The following is a 20,458-nucleotide window of genomic DNA, read 5'->3' as shown; positions in this document are numbered from 1 at the left end:
ATGATTGTTTTTCTTTAGTAATCAGAGTCTCCTTCCAGCCCATTGTGAAATAATTCCAGGTTTTACTGTTGCTTTTATTCTTTTCACAGTAACATGCAATTGAAAAATTCTGCCTGATTTATTTCACAATGCTCTCTATAGAAGTTGATTCATGCAGAGCAGACAAAATAGTCCCCCAACACCTGCATGCGTAACAGAGGTAATCTATCAGGAACAAACCAAGCAAGGAACACCATGACAATTAGTAGTTTATGAATTCACATGTATCCTTTGCTCTCCATGGTGCAGTTGCTTGACATGGTAAGTAGGTGTCCATACTCAAACCCTGGTTCAAAGTTACAGCACTGTTCTTCAACATACTATGGAGTATATAAAATGAATTCTCAAGAGTATCATGTCACAAATAGCACTCCATAGGATGATAATGTATTCTTATGATAAATTTATGTTTCTGCGCATGGAGTTTATCTTAACCAATGGCTGTTAGGGGCCATATAAGAAAAGAAAAAAGATTTTGTAAGGTAGTCTGCATCTTCAGGTGCCTGATACTCATCTAGTCAACAGTGACTTAACAGCAAGGAGTTAAACAAAGAATCGAGCAAAATCAAAGGGATTGTTTCCAAGAGTACTCTGTGGAGCATTCAACAAACATATGCAGTGTAGCTCCTTGTCATTTCAGAACCTTTTCGAAAAGACTCGTCTTTCTTGGTAAAGCAGTCTAAATCTACCAGATTTCCACAGTATCAAACCCTCATTTATCTGAATCACTTCAGTGAAAGAAAGGTGCTTGCTTTCTATTTGATTTTCAGACTTCTTTCTACGATTCTAAACAGAAGGTAACTGAAGGAGACACAAACTGATTGGAAGGAACTTTGGGAGGTCTCTAGTCCCACCTCCTGCTCAAAGCAGGGTCAAGTTCAAAGTTAAATCAGGTTGCTGACTGCTTTGTCTAGTCAAGTTTTGAAGGTCCTTATCTTCAAGGATGAAGATTTCACAGCCTGTCTAGGTAATATATTCCAGTGATGTTTTTATACTTAGGCTATACTGCATATATACATATTTTGTATACTCAAGCAAACTGAACCTATATTAGTTATTGGGACCTAAGAATATTGGAGAATACTTAGGGAGCAGGCCAATGCCATTGTGAAGCTGTTTTTTATCTTTAAAAGGCCAAGGTGATCGTGAGAGGTACCTGATGACTGGAAAAAGGCAGTCACCATGCCCTTCTTCAAGAAAGGCAAGGAACTACAGAACAGTCAGACTAACCCCAGTTTATGGCAAGATTATGAAACAAATCCTGCTCCAAGGCTCTTCCAGCCACATGAAGGACAGGAAGACAATTGGGCACCACAAGCTTGGGAACAATCAGGCTTTGGGTGCAAGGAGAGCAGTAGCCTTCCTTTATCTTGACTTTAGCAAGGCTTTTGATATGGTTTCCTATCATCCAAGTTGGGAGCTATGGACTATGGGTAGACTACAAATTGAGTTAAAAAGTGGCTGGACTGCTGGGTTCAAAGAGTAGTGGTGAGTGGTTTGAAGTCCAACCAATATCATACTTGGTGATACAAAGTTTGACTGATATGGGTCTCAACAACCTGATCTATATTTGAAGGTAGCCCTGTGTTGAAGCAGAGGGTTGGACTAGATGACCTCCCAAATCACTCTATGATTCTATATAGCCAAATCCCACTCATACATTATGACCTTTTGGAAAAGGAGCGTGTCTCTCCCTGATAATCAAACACACGCACAATCCTTGAGAAGCGTAAGACTTATCCTAACATCCTCTGAATCTTCACCCACTGTAATACACAGGTGGAGTCAGCAGTATCCCCCAACATGATCTTGGCTGTTACAAATAATAAAAATAAATAAATAAATATTGTGCCTACCTGTCACTTATCAACCTTTAGTTTACATGGTTTTAATAGATGCTGAAAGTACTACAGACAAACAAGACACTTACTCTCCAGTTCAATAATTTCCATTCTGTTCCCTTCCGTATCATGGCCAACAAATTTCAAACCTTTCTCTTCAAAGCAGTGAGTCAATTCTGGGTTCACCTAAAATATTGAAAGTAATAATAATCGCAGTTCTATTTATTTTTGGATTTAACAAACAGTAGTAGTTACTTGTAATGTTTTTAGTATGCATACAAGAATGAAAAGAATTAAAAAAGAGTTGGGAACTTTCGCTTTCTTGTTTTAACAACTCTCTGATATAAATTTGTAAAAGTGGGCATGCTTATTTAATAAGAGATGGATCAGTGATTTTTAAACTTACTACAGAACATTCAAAAGATTAAAGCCAGAGTCCTCTCTGCTTGCTGTCCTCCTGATTCTGAGCAGCTTGCATTCCTCTTTCTTTAAACAGCCCACTACCGTAGGCATAAAGACTGACCTCCTCTTTGAACACTGCATTTCAGTGGTTGACACAAACTGTGGTTCAGCTCCTCCAAACTGAGGAGCTCTGCAGTGAGCTGTTTCATTTCCTTGGTGATGTTCTAACCACTCATTTAATATTCAAACTCTGAGCACCTTTGCCACCATCACATTCTCCTCCCAGCTTTTTACCAAAATTTAACATTGTCTGAATCACTTTGAAGCATGCACACACCTCATAGCACAGGCCCCTCTGGAGATACTGATGGAGTCAGGTCCCTTCTGAACTATTTCAGTGATAACTCTAGGAGTCCAGCTCTTGCCCGTCTCCTTGAATGACAGTATTTTGAATGTACACAGACACCTTTGCTCAGATGTTCTCAAACAGAGAAGTGGACCTATACAAGGGGTCTACAGAGTTGAACGGTAAGAGTTGTAGATGCCTGAAGGCTGCCTACATTTAGACTATGAAAGAATGTGCACTGCTGGAACATAATCTAAGCCTTTAAATAAGCCAAATCAGCCAAGGAGCAAGGCATTTAAAGATTGTAAGCCTTTACCTTTCAAATACTTCACAGGAAGTCTTCAGGTAATCTCTGACATCACTCTCCAAAACCATTTCGCTAAGACACTGCGCTTCCTCTACCACAGAAACAGTACTCTACATTATCACCCTCTATTGAACACTTGCAAGAACACCTCTGTGATACTGTGTCTAGTTTCAGGCCCCTCAATACAAGAAGGAAATCGACTAAATGTTGCGAGTCCATAGGAGGTCCAAACAGGATGGTTAGGGGGCTGGACCACATGCAAAATAGGAGGAGAGACTGGATGAACTGGATTTGTTCTTTGCCAGAAAAGGCAAAGAGTGGATCTCGTTGCTGACTTCAACTATCTAATGGGACAGTATACAGAAGACTGCATCAGACTCTGCTCAGAGATGCACAGCACAAGACTGAGAGACAAAAGACAAACTGTCCAAGGAAATCTCCTATTAGATATAAGAGAAAAAAGGGTTCACAATGAAGTGGTTAAGCACTGGAAGAGACTGCCAAAAGGTGTTGTGGAATCTCTTCAGGAGATTCAGAACTACATGCAACAAAACCCTGAGCAGCCTGATCTAATTTTAAAGTTGGCTCAGCTCCAAACAGGGAGTTGGACCAGATTGCAGAGGTTCCTTTCAATCTAAATTATACTATCTAACCATTACTAAATTATGGGTTATGTTTATGTAAGAAATCTCCCATTGGCTTTAAGGACAATCATGCCTATCGAGAGAAACATAATTTACTTAAGCTTTACCTTTTGAGCACAAAGTACATTAGCAGTTCTTACCTCGTATCGATGCCTGTGTCGCTCCTCTACAAATGTTTCATCACCATAAAGTTTCCCTGAATATACAACAAAAAAAGAAATTAATGCTAATGAGTTGCTTAATAGTTGTTACAACTATTTCTCATAATTTAAACCTCAAAAAAATTTTACATGTAAAACATAACAGGACACTATTCATCTCAGTCCAGCATTCTGTTTTTCTGAGTGATGACTAGTTTCTTTTAATTTACTGTTACCTGAGTTTATTCAGGATTCATATTCAACATTCTTTGACCAGAAATAGCTTAGGTAGACTAGAGTCTGAAGGCTACACTTACACTAATTTAAATTGTAAAGCCCAAGATAAAATAAAAAAATGTTTGAGTGAACAAGCAACATAAAATCCCTTCAGGGTTTTACAACAGTTATACACAAAAGGTGCAGTGAAGGAAGCCTTTTAGGAGCATCTGCTCTATTTTAATAGATTATGCATGGCAGCTGGCATAATACCTCCAATGACAAACAGAGAATATTGTTTTTCTTCTGTTTTCCTGATCTCATTACCCAAATGACTCTTACACAACTCTGAGCCTAATCTGGAACATTCTACATTCCAGAGCAACAATGAGTAAGTTAGAGGTATGCAGTAAAACAGAATTTAATCATAACTCTCTTACAGTCATAGCTCAAACTCTGCTCTCAATTTATCCTAGTGTCATTAGGATTACTATCTCGCTTAGGGGTTGGTACAAGAACTAGACTACCACTAAGATCTCCCAAAATTGTAGAGTGATAGTACTGCAGTTTTACAAAAAGTGATATATGAGTTAATTTTAAGGAACCACCCCCTCAAAACCATTATTTCCATTCAAGTCGTAAAGCATTAGAAACAGAAATCAGCTTTCCTAAGTAAATTAGCAGACCTTTCTATGGGTCTGATAAATATGGTCATCTAAACAACTCGTAATACTGGTCAAGAGTTACAACACATGTTAATTTTTATTAACTTTTCCAAGAAGGGTTTAGGCCACAGAACAACTTGTACATTGTGATATGCATATCTATATCATACCTAGGCAAACTATCACCCAGGACAATCAGATCACTAGCATGGGCAGATTTTTCATTAAATGTGCATATGTATTACACTTTGGTCTCCTGCTGAAGTAGATGTCATTTTTAAAAGCTCAGAAGGATATACTCCAGAAATTCAGCATAGCTAAATATAGCAATAGCTCAGATCAATGTCAGGGCCAAGGCAATACAAGAAATATGCCCATATTTAATTGATGGACAAGAAACCACTTTTTACACATTTGAAGCGTCGCTTATATTACTACTGTATAATAGGCTGATTAATAGAAGACAAATATTATTTCAATTTTAAAACATATAGATCAAATTGAATCATTTGTTCTATATTCTAGTTGCTTTTATTTTGCCTTTTGAAGCATCCTGTTACAGCAAATAATTTTCCTTTTCTACAATAAATAATTTGCTTTTCCAAAACACGAATGTTTCCAGGGCTGGGCTAGGCCTACGGCAGTGCTGGATCACAGTCTGGAGTTAAGCAGGGCCTGGCTATAATTAGGATACAAACCAGCAAACTGTGTCAAGACAAGGTGAGGACTAAGGCAGCAAGGCCAGATGACATTTGAGGTTGAGGTGTACTGGCAACTCTAGGGAACGACAAGCAATGTTTAGGTCTGGCAAGAGCATACTGGTAGGAGGTTGGGTTAGTTCTACCAAAAAGCTTCAGGGGTAGAACAAGAAGCCCTGGTTCACACATCCTGTCACCTCATAAAGAAAATAGGAAGAAAATGCTCTGATCTTCTCAAGAAAATAATGAAGTAAACTAATATAAAATGCATTTCAGTTATCTCAACAGTCTCCCCATTGTTTATTGAAAGCATTGGACCCTAACTGACCTTTTCACTGGGACTTCCAGATGTGTCTCATTTCTTTCTTTACATTCCGATCCTGGGCAAATGTATGTGGGACCAGAATCAGAATGAGCAAGCTTGGGGAAGCTGTCTCCCAACTGCTTGCTTGAGGTTGTAGTCCTTTAACAAAAACGTGCTTTGGAATTTTTGCTTTGCCATGTTACAGAGCTTCTATTCAAAAGGCAAACCATAAGAGCAGAAATGGAACTTACTTAAAACAGAATTTTGTGTTTTGAAAACAGTCCTCCTCTTTCCCAGTCTCATTGTTCCACCCATATCACCAGGATTGTGTTCTGGCATGTCAATAACCTGCAAAGAAAAAGCAGTTTAAACACTGTTTCGTCCAACAAAGAAAAAAAAATAAAAGCAACAACTGCATCACAGGTTGCATAGATCTACAGCTGGCAACATTATTTATTTTTCGTCTAAGCATTCCCAATTATGACTTCTCTTTGGTTTTCCTAATGCTTTGTTCTCAATATTGAGACTGTAATAGACTGTGAAATCGGGACTGTGAACCTTTTCCATTTAATGCCAAGATCAGCAAAATCATTTTATTAATTCCTTAATTCAATTTTTGGGGTGGAAAAAACATTTCTCTTAAAAAAGATACCAAAACGTTAGCCATAGGATAATTCTGCCAAAAGCTATTCTTGGTGCTATAAGAGTACATAGATTTTTAAAAACTGATACATTCATAGACAAAAAAATCCACCAAGTGATAAAGACACCATCTTTGAAAAAGCAAGTCCCTGAACCACACAGTGATAGATGCTGAAAGATTATCCTGGGTATATATTCCTGTATACTAGGCCCCTTCTTACACCGTTCTTTATACACAGTGTTGTTTCTTACACTAAAAGGCAGAAACAGTCTTATCAAGACAGCAGAAGTCCTCTTTTTTGGGAAGTGGGGAGGAGGGCACAAAGCAGCAGAGTGAAAAGAAGGCACTTGTTACAAGACTACAATCTAGTGCTGTAAAAGTGGAGCACTAAAAAAGGTGCCTCCAACATGTGTGTGCTATTTCAGATTATATATGTAACTAATTTATCACAGGGAGAAAATGGAAAACACTCCCCCCTAATTCACCTTTACTAAAGTGTTTCTCAGATTGCCTAAGAATCCACAAAATACTGGGTTTCCTTGTATGAAGAATATGCTATTTAAGATAACATTTAAAGAAGAGAATATACAAATACTGGTTTTGAGGACTGAAGCAGATAGGTCAAATGGCTGCTATGTGGGTCAAGTGGAATCCAGAATGGTGGGACTCAGAGGATGTGAGAAACCACAGCCTAGTGGAAGGCACGCATTTACTTTTGCTCAGTTTGAAAAGTCCTGTTGGGTCTCACAACCATGTTTAGAGGCATTCTCTCTCAGAGAGGTAAAACAGTTCAAAATTGTAGAAACACATAAGCTGAAATTGTGACCTACGTACTTGTATTCACATATACACAGTCAGTGAGGAATGCAATTGACAAAGAAAGGTTCTAAAAATACAAATATTCACACATATGGGTAATCTGGAATTGGATTTTTATTAACCTTAATTCACCCTCTGCGAATAATGAAAACAATTTCTGATGATACACTTCATAAAGCGAAGTTATTCAATTTAGAGGGGATGGTGGAAAGTGCATAGCCTTTGGCCTTGTGCCAATGCATTTCAGCTGTGCAATTATCTCTGTATAACCTTATACCTTCAAAATGTTATTTATAAACTATATACTCATTATAAAATGTCACAAGCAGAGGTTGTGATCAAACCAGGGGGATATTACAAATCCTCTAATTACCTCTCAAATCATGAAGGTGAGGACTATGCAGCACATTCAGCTAAAAAAACCCCATAAGCCAAAAAAAAAAAAAAATTAAAAAAAATCATTCATTGAATCCTTATTACTTCAAAAAACGTGAGATTGTCTTTTTTACTTTATTTCCTTCCATTTACATTCACTTTTTTCCTGAAGTAGTGGCCACAAAAAAACCACAGAACATCAGAAGCAGTTAGAGTATATACAGCAGACCGTGTGTATATGTCAAACACTCTGACCCTCTGAAATCAAACACAAGTTTTCTATGAGGTGTTATTTATTGTCTACACCCATACTGTAGATAACCTTAAAGTTGTGCTCCTGGTTCTTGTCAAATGGAAATGAAGTGGTAACAGGCAGCTATCAAATACTTTAAGTACATGCTTCTCTTCCAACTACAAAAATTTCACTTTAACAGCTGTTTTACTAATATTTGCAGTTGACAAGAAAAACAATAAGGGCTTTTTGTTTGTTTGGGTTTTCTTAAGTTTGAAGGCTAAAGTCAAGATTAGACATTCCTTCATTCTCAAAAGTGTATGAAGCGCCTAAATACTGTCCCCTTACCTCAGCTTTAGACTTTTTCTTCCTAAAAATTTGAGGTAGGATGTTTTGGCCTAACTTTGCTAACTGAATCACAGTAATACCCAGGTGTTTGGGGTTCCCCCCCCCACACTGCCTTCTCAGAAAAAAATAGATTTCATTATTTTCACCTTTCAGTCAAGACCTTTTGAGCATAATGCCATAAATAGGAGGAAGCATGGGGATACAATGAGTGGGATGGTAACTTCTTGAAGGACATTGCTTAGCTCTTAAACTCCTGAGTTAAAACACTGGCTCCAAACGAAGCAGACCTGTCTATGTAGTCCATAGCAGATTTCACTAGTTTACTGTGCTTAAATGTGTTCTCCAGGAAGAATCAAAAACATCAGCTAGAAAATATATGGTCTTCTCTTCATTAAACAGAGCGCATTAGTTCAAACAGGTTATGGCCACACTCTCATCTCTTCCTTCTTTCAGTAGGCAAAAAACAAACACTGGATTCTTATAAGTCCCACTAAAGCTCTAGATACTGGCCTGGAACGAAGCCAGGCTGTGAAAGCACAGCTTCATCTGTTCTGCTGAGAGCTTCTGCTGCCCTTTGGGTCAGAATCCAACATGAGGCTGCAAGTCCAACAAGAATTCCACTGGAGAAATGGTCTCACAGGGCAGATTTGGACATTTTCCCCCAACTAACCTTTGTCTTCTAAAAGGCTTGCTTCCTTGTCTCAACAGTTACGTTAGTGTGGTCAGGGGCACATATTCAGAGAGGATCCAATCGTTAAAACTTTCACTAATGTCTGCTGTCTTAATTTAGGCATCTTGTAAGAAACATTGCATGATACAACCATTCAATCTTATTTCTATCTGTGGCAGACTTTCTGCCAATATGACAGCTGGATTAAGTTTCAGTATCAAGCATTTTACTGTGTGCATTCAGGTTTTGTTATTGATATGTGCATTATAAACCAGTTCTCCACCTTCCCTAAGATTTGTAGGTTTATGATAGTAAGAAAATAGACAGGCTTCAAATATTATTTTTTGCAGTCAGGTGAGGAAAGGAGCTACTTATGAAGTAATACCTCATAGCTACTCTGACTCTGGATCTTTCTTTTTGATATGCTCTGTGGCTCTGACCAACTTCAGCAACTATCACAGCACAACCCTCAACATTTATATATTACATGAGTTTCTCTGCAACAAAGTCTGTGCAAGAAGCTTTCAAAAGCAAAGCAGCACTGCTGCCTTACAGCCCTAGTAAGTAATAAGCATTAGAAAATCAACTCACACATATTATGGAAAATTTTGCCATATTTTACAGAATTTATTTGATCAAAACCTTCTAGTGGTGGTTATTTTGAACAACTGAGCAACTGAATAGATTCTTCAAAGAGATTATGTTTCCTGCCACAGAATAAATCAGCTCTTACTATGCATTAATTCTTTGAAGAGCAGAGAACACAGAACAACAGGCACCAACAGGGGAAAAAAGCATCAGTAGAGAGGGTGCAAGAAGAGATAAGGCATTAATTAGGGGTCTCTTACCCACATCTCTGAAAACTGCCAACACTACAGAGATTTTACAGAGATCACGTATTACACAGCAGACAGCCAACATGAAATAAATAAAGAATCAGTCTGATATAACACAAAGCACATCCTAGATATAAAACAGCCTGATCAGTATTAAATCATGCTACTGATGAATAGTGACTTTAACTATCCATGAACTGCAATCTTCTTTCAGAAATCTACTGCTTGGATCATTTCATTGTTGTTAGGAAACATAAAAGCTAATGAGAAAACCTCTCAAGCCCAGATGCTCAACACAGAGCAACCAAGGCCCTGAAAACCCAACACCTACCATTTTAGTAATCACCCCAGAACCATTAAGTTTTGTCTTTGTTTTGCCTCACATCCTGCAATGCCATTTTGAGAAACACATCTACCGTGGTTACCCAGGCGGGGTGGGTGGTGTTTGTTGGGAGGGAGGGGAGCATTACTTGATTTGAACAGCTCATTGGTAAGCCAGCTTTGGAAGCAGGTTTTTAGGGTTTTTTTGCCTTTTTACTTTGCTCTTGTCTGGTGAGCAAATGATTTGTCACTGCTGAAAGAAATTGCTATACATGTAAGCGCTGATCAAAGCATCAGGAGAAGCCCCGACCCTAAAGATTAATTGAACACTGAAAAGAGGCTCTAAGACGCTCAGCACACAAGAGATGTGTAGAGGGAAAGCTGACAGGAGCAAGGAATACAGTGACAGGTACTGATGAATATTAATCCCTGCTGAACACATCGTTGGGGAAAAAAAAAAAAGGCAACACAAACTGACAAGAACTCAACACAAACTAGAGGAACCCGTTCTTTTATTGACTCTTCCATCATTTCTCTGCAGGATTAGTCAGTACTTGACAGACTCAAACTGATCTGTTTCAATCACAAGTTCATCAGTAAACAGAGCCAGCCACCTACAAACGGGATGTTTATACTAACATTTTAGAAACAACAGGACAAACACTTTAAAGAAAAAATTGGCAGATGCAGCTTCCAACTTGTCAAGTAAACCAAAAAGACACTCTTTCCACATACATTCAAAACCAGGGTTTTAACATTTTCAATTACTGAAAGAAGGTGCAAGGATCTGCCAGAATCTCTTGTTCCCCAAAGACATCCTAGTTCCAAGCAAACTCCATCATTGCCCACCTATCTAAAGCACTCAGCCCTCTAGGATGGAACTAGTTGCCATAAAGCAACTTGCAGATTTCAAACTACTCAGTGCTCCATTACTCTGACTGAAGTAATGCTTGTTTTCAAAAAGATGACCACCATCATGTGTAAGATCAAAGCAGAAATCATCAATAGCTGATTCATGCAGCTACACAGTGATATGAGTAACCAGCTTGAAAAATCCTGTCCTCTCCTCCCTTACTAAACTACAGTGCAGTATCCAAATATTCAAAGAAATATCATCTTTAAGAAATTAAATTTCTTATAAACTCGTAAAATCCCATGGCATGTTACTCTCAACCATTTTTCAATTTGGGCAATCTTATTTTCCAGAGATCTGTTGTTTCCTATTCTAGAATTAAGTAATTGCCCTAGAGCATTTATTTAACTAAAGCCTAAAAACTCTCTAAGAAGGATTCTGCCTGAATAAGCAGAAATTCTGGTACAGAATGTTTTGTAACATTTTCTTCAGAAAAAGTCATAAAGGGTGTAACTTCTTTTTCAAACAGTGCTTACTCACTCATAAGCATGGTGCAGTGAACTGAGAAAGTTAATGGAGATGTTGATATGCAAAGCCCACATAGATATTGCTTAACAGCATTTTAGACTCATTCTAGTTATTCCAACCACAAGTCCCAGAGTTAGCTTAAAGACTTAATCAAGAAGAAATTTTCAGACTGTTAGTGTTAGCAAAAGGAACAGGATCAGACAGTGCCAGCTATAGAAATACACTGGAGTGCCAGTCATGCCATGCCCGGAGGTGCAGGATTTGCCACAGACTTGAGTAACTAAAAGTGGAAGAGTGTTCTCAGGCCTTTGACTGGTCCAGCTCATGTTACAGTTAATGACCAAATATTCACTAATTTAACTTCAGAAAAATCAGCAGGTCTGTAGCTAGGAGGAATCCTTCCCTTCCTACCACATACATCTATTAAAAAATCAGAATTTTATCACAGCCTTTGAGGGGCACTTCTCCAACTGAAATTGCTAGTAGGTGAAATTTTACCCCTACCAAATTCACTTAAATCCACATGAGGTATATTTCCAGGGGGAGAAAGGCATGAAGCAAGTCTGTGTCTCTGAGCATTCTAAAGCTGCGGGAACAACTTAGAGTGGGAGACAGAGCCTGGTGTTCTCTTCATCAAGCAGCCCAGCCACAAAGATAAGACAGGGATAATCAAACACTTACAGCCTGAGATTGTTTAAACAGTAGTATGCTTGATGGTCTCAGACTCAGAGAATTATATCCTACAGGCAACCGCCATGGAAGACTCAGCCACAGACAAGCCCCACTAGCAAAGCTATGCAGAACAGCCGAAGAGACATAAGATTGTCCTTAGTAGAGACAAAGCACAGCACATGTTTTATCCTCAAAATTGTCTGTGTTCTGTACTTCCTCTACACTGAGTTACCACACACAAGCAAGAATCCATTCCACTTATTTCTCATTCATGAACAAGGTAGCATTAGTTAGAATCACTTCATTATCAGTTATCTGTGCCTTCAGCAAGCAAGACAGATGGAAAATTGCTTACTTCAAGTGCTCACTACTCCAGACCTTCACTGAGGGGAATTTCTGGTATCAGCTTCCAGGCAACGCTCAGTACCATGACCTGCACTACCCTAGTATTTCCTAAAGAAATTCCATTCATCCGCCATAAAAATCAGTATCCCCATAGGGAAGATGAGAACTAGCAACTATTTTTCATCCCATTTCCCTAACATAATGAGACCACTTGCAGACTTGTTAGTAAGACTGCCTGGATTCCAACCACTGATCCTTCTCACAGAACGGTGTCACCAGTCATCCTGCTATCCTGTCCATCTTCCAGATCTGCCCAGCTGTGATTTGGTACTTGATGATCAGGGATGCAGAAACAGAGTAATTTATTTTAGAAAGGAAGTGAGTGGGCAGCAAGTAGAAAATTATAGTTTGCCTTATTTTAATTTTTATTCTAGTTGGAAGGTACTTTTTTTGTGGTATAAAACTTCCCAGGTACTTCAGAGCTGAGAAAAAATCCCTGGAAAGGTCCTGGATCAGTTGAAAGATTTCTTTTGAGTAATCTCTTACAAATACTAATCAGAACAGCAAGCCACAGCCATTTGTTTCTAATTTATTTTTTGTAAGCCCTCCCCTTTTCAGGCCTGCCAAGACAGGTGCAGAGGCATGTTTCTCACAAATTTGTTGAAATTGCGTGGGCACATGCTAAAATATAACAGTTGTTGCAATGGAAATAAAATATATCTGTGGACTATTTATTTTATTTATTGGAGATTGTGGTGGCCTATCCTGGTTAAACCAGGACAGAGATGGAAAAGGATCCTATCGAAAGTATAGCTATTTGAATAGAAAAAAAAGAAAGGTAATGGTACAATACTGTACTTCAAAATTGAAAAAGGGACTGGAAGTTTTTAAGTAAGAGCTCTACTCCCAGAAGAAACAAAGAGCAAATGCTATCTAGAGCTTGAAATCCATGTCATTTATAAGAATATAAATCTAAACATATATGTATTTTTTGTGGTTTAAGTTCTATGAAATGAAGAAATGGCTTTATTCTGTCTGTGATTCAGCCTGATAAATCATTTTTATGTTATCTGACCACAAATGCTTGACTGAGATTAAGTTTAATGCAGTTTAAGATGATTTCACCAACTAGCTTTAGTTACTATACATTTGATTAATATATAATTAAATTGAGGTTTTAAACTGAAGGAAAAAAATATACTATCACATTGCTTGATACTGCCGTAAGAAAATGCCTTATTTAGAATTTGGAGTAAATGAATGAAACAGAAATAAAGAATTCTAACTCCATAAGGATTTCTGTGCTAGAGATATGGAGGAAGTAGCCTAGTATCACTTTTTCCAATTAGGATATCATGCTTCATATCATGCCCAAAGGTCAGTGGCAGACCATGAACTTTAATGACTGATTGATCACCTTTTGAAATGGATACCAGAATTTAAAACATGACATTTTTACATCAAAAAGAGAATTCTCTGCTAGTTGAGCTAAATTAGTACCTCTTATAGGTGAGCATTTTATGAAAATCAGCTGAATAGAAGGAAAAAGAATACACTTACTCAGAAAAAATTCTCTAACGTTTAACTTTTAAGAACAAAAAATCCACAATACGATCCAAGATCCCAAGCAAAGGCAAAGTAGTGAGAAAGTATCTTAAAATGTTTTAAAGACACTGCTGAGCAAACATGCTAAACTTCTATGAGTAATTTTGCAGGTTTAATATCTTTGCAAGAAAATCCCCTAAAGTTGTAAACTGTAGACAGTTGTGAAAGTAAATGTTACTCTACTCCCAGTACCAAAATCTTGTACCAATCTAATTCATTTAACAAGCAGTTCAACTGAGTCCACTCTGCAAAACCACACAAAACAACCAGCTCATGCCAACCTCTGTAACCTTTAATTGAAGCAATTTGTTCTGATGAGCAAGCCTATTTTCCTTTCAATTCTTCTTTTACATTTAAGCTGTAACTTTGTAGAAATGAAGAAATGTAGATAATGAAGGCTAAAGTAGTTCCCATACTAATTTACAGTATAGTCATGCTTCTTCCTATCTTCCCTCCCCTTCTCCCCTTTGTTTTCAATTTTGCATTTTGAAATGGCATCTCACAAAGGATCACAACCAGGAAAAACACTGTCCAAGCTAAAGTAACTGTTTTTGGAAGACAAGAAGGATCACTTTTACTGTTTAAACAGAGATTCATATCTACTACATAGATATCTTAGAATATTTTATATGCATTTTTGTATTATCCTCCTTCTCTCTTCCTCTTTGGAACATTCCAGTTTAGTTAAACTCCTGTTTAAATGTTACACCAGTTCCCTCACCTCTACTATCCAGTAACATTCTGTTCCCCATAACAAAAGCATACAAAATTAAAGGACCTATAAAATTGAAGTTGGCCACCCATTACTTAGTGATCCTCCCACTTAATTTACTAATTTGAGACTTTCTAATAATGATAATCTTATGGACTAATAGCAGGAATTTCTAGGCAGAAAGCCTATGGTACAATCACTGTAATTTTAACTATTACTACTCGTCTCCCATGGCATGCCTAAGATAGTAAAAGTACCTTGGCCTATCTGGTCTTTCATGCCTGTAACTTTTTCTGAATTACAGGGAACAATGTGAATGCTGGATATCTCATTAAGCATACCGAATGGACACCTAGCCCTCGGAAAGCTCTCCAGGAATGAGTAATGGGATTTTCTTTCCCCCTGAAGTCAATAGCGGTAGCGGAGATCACTTCCATGAGTCATTATTCTCTCTCTCACATATACATTGTAACATTTCTCATTTCGGCTGGATAACTGGAAGAACTAAAGCAAGTGCTGGATACCATATAATGCTAATCAAGGCACTGACTTTTAATTCTAGGATTTCCTAAGAATACTGTAAACTACATTAGAACAAAAAAATAAAGACAACAGCATAGAGAGATAATTACAATAATACAATTTTAACCAGTTAGATTATCTTGCAAAAAAAGTACCTTGGCATTTTCATTACTGTCTATCCAACAAGAGTACACATCAGCTTCAGAAAACCAAAAGGAATGATATATATTAATATCATAGCAGAGATTAATTACCTTAATTACCTCTGCCAGCCATTTCAGGGATGCTTTGTCACATGCTCTACATTACATTTAATCATTTCCTGCTTCCACTCAGAAAAGATTCAGCTGGCCAAAGATTATTTTGCCTGGAAGTATCTTAATTCTGGTAGAAGATTTATGACCTACAATCCAAATCTTTTTTATTTCAAGCAGAAACCACTATGTCTTCCTTCTGAGCAAGATCCTTCCTGTCTCGCTTTGTCTGTTCTGCCTCCTCCAAAATCCTGAAAAGCATCACTGTCCAGATCTTAATTTAATTATGCAGTCCTTATGATCCTCCCCATAGCACATTAACTCTATCCCCTTCAACATCAAATGACAAGAATTCTTTGGAATTTGCTTTCCCTAATTGTGTTTATACAAGTATCGGGGGACAAGTTCAGTCTGCATTTAAAAAGACAAGTGGCTTGACCAGTTGCCTACATGCCACCTACACCAGCAGAGCTCAAATGTTAAGGACTTCCTCCTTCAACAAGGCACCAGTGAGCACCACTAGGATGCTTGGATTCAACTACAAGGTCCAAAGTCAATGTGACAGTAACAGACATACCTGTGCAGTTCTGGTTTGCTAATAAACCGGAATTGCAAATCTACGTATTCATTTTCAGAAATGAATATGGTACATACTTTTAAAATACAATCAGATATGAAGACATACATACGAGGAAGTAAGAACAGAGAAGCAGACAGGATGTGTGCATGCACGTGGAGAACCATTAGCAAAAAGGCCAAAGAGGAGGAGAAATAGATCTTCAGATCATTTCTTATTTACTAACATGATGGTGAAAACCTACAGGAAATATTTTACCAATATTGTTTCTAAGAAAGTAACATCTATAGAATAATGTCACCTTTATACTACCACAAATCAAATAGGCGTTTAATTAGCATGACATCAGATGAACACACCCAGCATAATTCAGACATCCTCTGTGAAAAGTGTGGGTGGCCAGGTACAGATCAACTCAACAGATAATGCAGTGACCTATTCAAATGCTACAAATGTTTACCAAGCAACCAGAAAAAGATATTGCCACACAGTAAAAGTTCTAGGCTGCATCACCAACCAGCACAGTATCACACAACATGCAGCTAGCACACCAGCTAGCTCTCACACAAAGCAACACACAACAGCTACAACCCCACAAAGGCAACGTTATTTAATGGTGCCCATATAAAATCATTTTTATCCTTCACCTGCACCTCTAATAGTTTATGTCTCCAATGGCAGAATGAAGAGTCAGAGAGCATGAGAAACTATTTTGAGTCAAAAAGCACAGGTCTACAGTGAATCCCTGTCAAATCCATTGCAAATGCAGTTCTGTTGTTCAGTGCCTAACTTCACAGTATGGAATATCCTATCAGCACGTACAAGTCAAGGATGGGAGGCAAATAAATATAGAATTAAGAAAACAGAAAACCTAATTTAATAAAAAAGTATTCCTTTTGGGGGAACCTTTGTATTATTCTTCTACCTCACTTACAGTAGGTAATTTGATAGGGGCACAGAGTATTTATCAAAAATAAAACTTTGGCTAATAGTCTTTATTTTTAATTAAAATTATGTAGTTCAGAACATAACGAACAGACCACTCACATCTCATTAAATATACCCTCCAGTGCAACTATGCAACTGATTTGAATTCCTCAGGTTTTTCTCACCCATGCACTCTTAGGCACACACTCAGTTCCCGTTCTTACTCCTGGGTGCCTAAAAGGCTGTTACAAAAAAGGTGGAAGTCCTCAGCTGCTGCACAGACCTTGTCTTTGCAGGTATCAAGCCACTTTACAAAGGCAGGGGTGTTTCATTACCTCCATTTGGTATGAGAAATATAAAGCAGATTAAGCAGTTTGTTCAGCCCAGCAGAACCAGGACTTCTGTGACACCTAATGTTGTTCCTACACTTTATAAACAAGGCAGCTAATCATACAGAAACTCACACATTCCCAGGTGAGCTTCTAACAAGGCCAGTGTCTTAATGTAACTTGCTCAGTTATGTAGGTAGGAAAAACTTCTATGGAAATGGCATTCATAATACTGGAGGTGATTTCATGTAGTTTTCAACAGATGAGCTGCAGTATACAGGTAATCTATTTCATGTTACCTAATTTTTAATATTTTTTTTTAATACATAATTTCTGCAAGTTTGTTTGCGTGAAAGGTTTTTTGGGGCTGGGGGGTGAAGGAGGTGTTTTGGAGGTGATAAAATTTTGAAGCGATATAATCACGGTATTAAGGGATCTGGACAACCCCTTTCCACATTTACTTTATTTCATTGATTAGTATTGCATTTTTAACTTGCCAAACAGGACAACTAAGAGGAACTACTTTACCATAGCGCCACTGAGTGTAGTCCCCTTGTGTGGGAATCACCTCACCTAACTTTGGCTGCCTAAGTTTCAGATAGATAATTTAAGGGGACCTCATCTAAGCCATAAAGCACGCAGTGCTGTTCTGCCCTAACACGTACAACCCGCTTGGCACAAAGCAGTTTTGTGAATGGCCCTTCCACATCCATGCTTTGTCAACACTATATATAACACTCCTGGAGCATCCATAGTTCATACTGAAGTGACACACTATTCAAATATATTGCAGCATTACGAAGACAGACTTGGGCATAGAGCCCTCCATAAAATAAGTGTTCTGTGCTTGTTAAATCACACACTGACAGATACTCACCCTATGTCCACTTCATCCAGAAAATTGTTTTGTACACAGCATAGATTTCCCTATTCGATTTACAATTAGTTACACATAATTCTCTATGTAAGTACTGGAAAGGTCAAAGACTTTCTGAAAATATTAACATGCAATTCTATTCAGAAAAATCCTTCTTATGAAGAAAACCTCAAGAAAGGAAAAGAGTGGGAGGTTATTAACAGCAAGAAGGCATTCTTCACAAAAACTAAATCTATGTCCAAATGAAGATAAAGAAACACAAATATTTTTAAGTTAAATACATACCAAATCATTATTTCCCTCAAATATTCAAGAAGCAACTTGTAAAAGGCATCAATAACTAAGAGTAATTATTTTCATTACTTTTCATTTAAAGAGAAAAATCTGGCATTGGAAAGCTAATCAATTATCAGGATTAAAAAAATAAAACAAAACATACTCAAAGAAGCTATGACCATGGCATTAAGAAATGAGCATTTTGCTTGTGTGCATTGTCAAGGAATTTGAAAGGCATTTCCAAGCTAAAAACCTTCTTCATGGGAGACTGATATACTCATCTCAAATTGAAGTGTTAAAAGAAGTGCTTACAAAACAAATAAACAAAATAGACAGTAAGAAATCACTGGAAACAGATGGTACTCACTCCATTTTGAAGCAACTGAAGGGTGAAATAGCCTACCTAGTAACTGTGGTGAATAACATCTCACCAGCCTTGGCACCCAAAGACTCCAAATGCTTCAGAGGAGATAGAGAGACCCATAATCTCAAACACTTGATGTCCATGCCAGGCAACCTAGCAGAACCTTTAACAAAAATGTAGAAGTAGGGGGTACCTGGGCAGCTACAATAAGTTGGGACACTGACAACAAAGATTTTGTAAAGGGAGGTTGTCTGTCACCTAGCTATTGAAGTTCTTCAGAGGAAAAGTACGTGGATAAGGGAGATTTGGTTGATAATCAAAGTTCACTTTGTTAAATGTGTTAAATGTTAAAAAGACGTGGAAGACATGTCAACAAAGACTTACAAAAAACTGAGAGGCTATTGAATTAACACACAGACACACACACAATACAGTTAAAAGTACAAGGGCAGAAGAAAATGCAATATTTCACAGTAGAGGAAAGTCACTAGTAGAGTTGAACAAGGCTCTAGGAATAGTACATTCAACTTATTTGATAAAAAGAAATAAGAATGAACAGTAGGCGACAGCCTGCTGATGACACCCTAATTTACTGAGGCTAATAAAGATGAGGGCTTACTAAAAAGAATCACAAAAGGACCTTCTGAAACTTAGTGATCAAAATGCCAGGTGAAATTCAGCAGAATCAAATATAAAGCCATACACAGGGGATAAAACAAGCTTAATTTCACATCACAGTTACAGGCTTTGAGCTGATCACAGCCCCTCAGGAACACGCCCTTGAGACTACAATAGATGGTTTTATAAAGATGTCAGTTCAACACTCAGTGACAGTCCAAAGCTATTCACATTATAACCAATTACAAAAGGAAGACAGACCACAACAGAGGAGATCATTGTAACACTTCTTATGTCTGTGCTGGCCACAGTTTATACTGTGCAGTTTAGGTCTTCCAGTCTTCTCTGTCTTGAAAACATCTGAGCTATAAGTTGTAGGAAAAGAGAAAATACATTGGGGAAGCACCACTGTACAGCTGTACACTGTACTGTATTTTTCCACAGAAAATTACTCATAGATGACAATGGACACAGGTGATGGGCCAAATGGGCCTTTGGTCTAGATGGAGCTCTGGTCTTACCAAGTGTGCTTTTCTTAAGTCAAGGTGAAACCACCAAATGCGCTGGAGAACACCAAAGGCATTGCCTACCTCTGATATAACCATAGGTGTGCTTAGTTCACAAATACATTCAATCAGTTCAATTTGGGTTCTGAGAGGAAAGCAGGGTTCTTTCCTTTCAATTTGTTATCTCAAATAAATGTCCTCCCAGTGCCACTTGTCACTCAAACTTCAGGTTTTGCTGAGTTTGCAAAGATGTGGTGGAATGAAGAAGAAATTAAGTAAATTCACTGACAAAAGAATTTTTAGAAACTTTTTCAGTTGTTTGCTTAAGTAGTGGCTCTCTAATGCCCCCAAGAAGACATAGACTTGTCTTGTCACTTAAGTTTCAGCTCAGAAAACACAGGTAAAAAGCAGTTAAGTTGGGTGAGAAGGTGCTAATATAAATATATTCACCACATAATGGTGCTAATGATATTGAATTTCAAAAATGGTAATTTATCTGGTGTTACAGAATTCATATCGGGTCTGCATACCATCACTTACAATTCCCATATACACAGTGAGAGAAACAACAAGACAACAGAAACCTTGCAAGAACTGTATCTCTATTTGAAATGGATTATTCTGAGAAAGTTTAGAATATTTTTCTG

General features: G+C 37.8%; 1 protein-coding gene across 3 annotated transcripts in view; it reads right to left on the bottom strand.

Annotated features, from left to right (window-relative positions):
- CTPS2 (CTP synthase 2) overlaps window positions 1-20,458 on the bottom strand; it is a 75,861-nt gene that overhangs the window by 13,047 nt on the left and 42,356 nt on the right. For all 3 annotated transcript variants that reach the window (XM_074814735.1, XM_074814736.1, XM_074814737.1), the window contains exons 14-16: window positions 5,854-5,950; window positions 3,720-3,775; window positions 1,970-2,066 (exon numbers count right to left, since the gene is read on the bottom strand). In XM_074814735.1, coding sequence (XP_074670836.1) covers window positions 1,970-2,066; window positions 3,720-3,775; window positions 5,854-5,950 — 250 coding nt within the window. The remainder of the gene's footprint in view (window positions 1-1,969; window positions 2,067-3,719; window positions 3,776-5,853; window positions 5,951-20,458) is intronic.

Source organism: Strix aluco, chromosome 2, assembly GCF_031877795.1.
Source record: "Strix aluco isolate bStrAlu1 chromosome 2, bStrAlu1.hap1, whole genome shotgun sequence".
In the NCBI taxonomy this organism is placed as follows: Eukaryota; Metazoa; Chordata; class Aves; order Strigiformes; family Strigidae; genus Strix; species Strix aluco.
The sequence above is the reverse complement of the archived record's forward strand: the minus strand, read 5'-3'. Positions and strand labels throughout refer to the sequence as shown.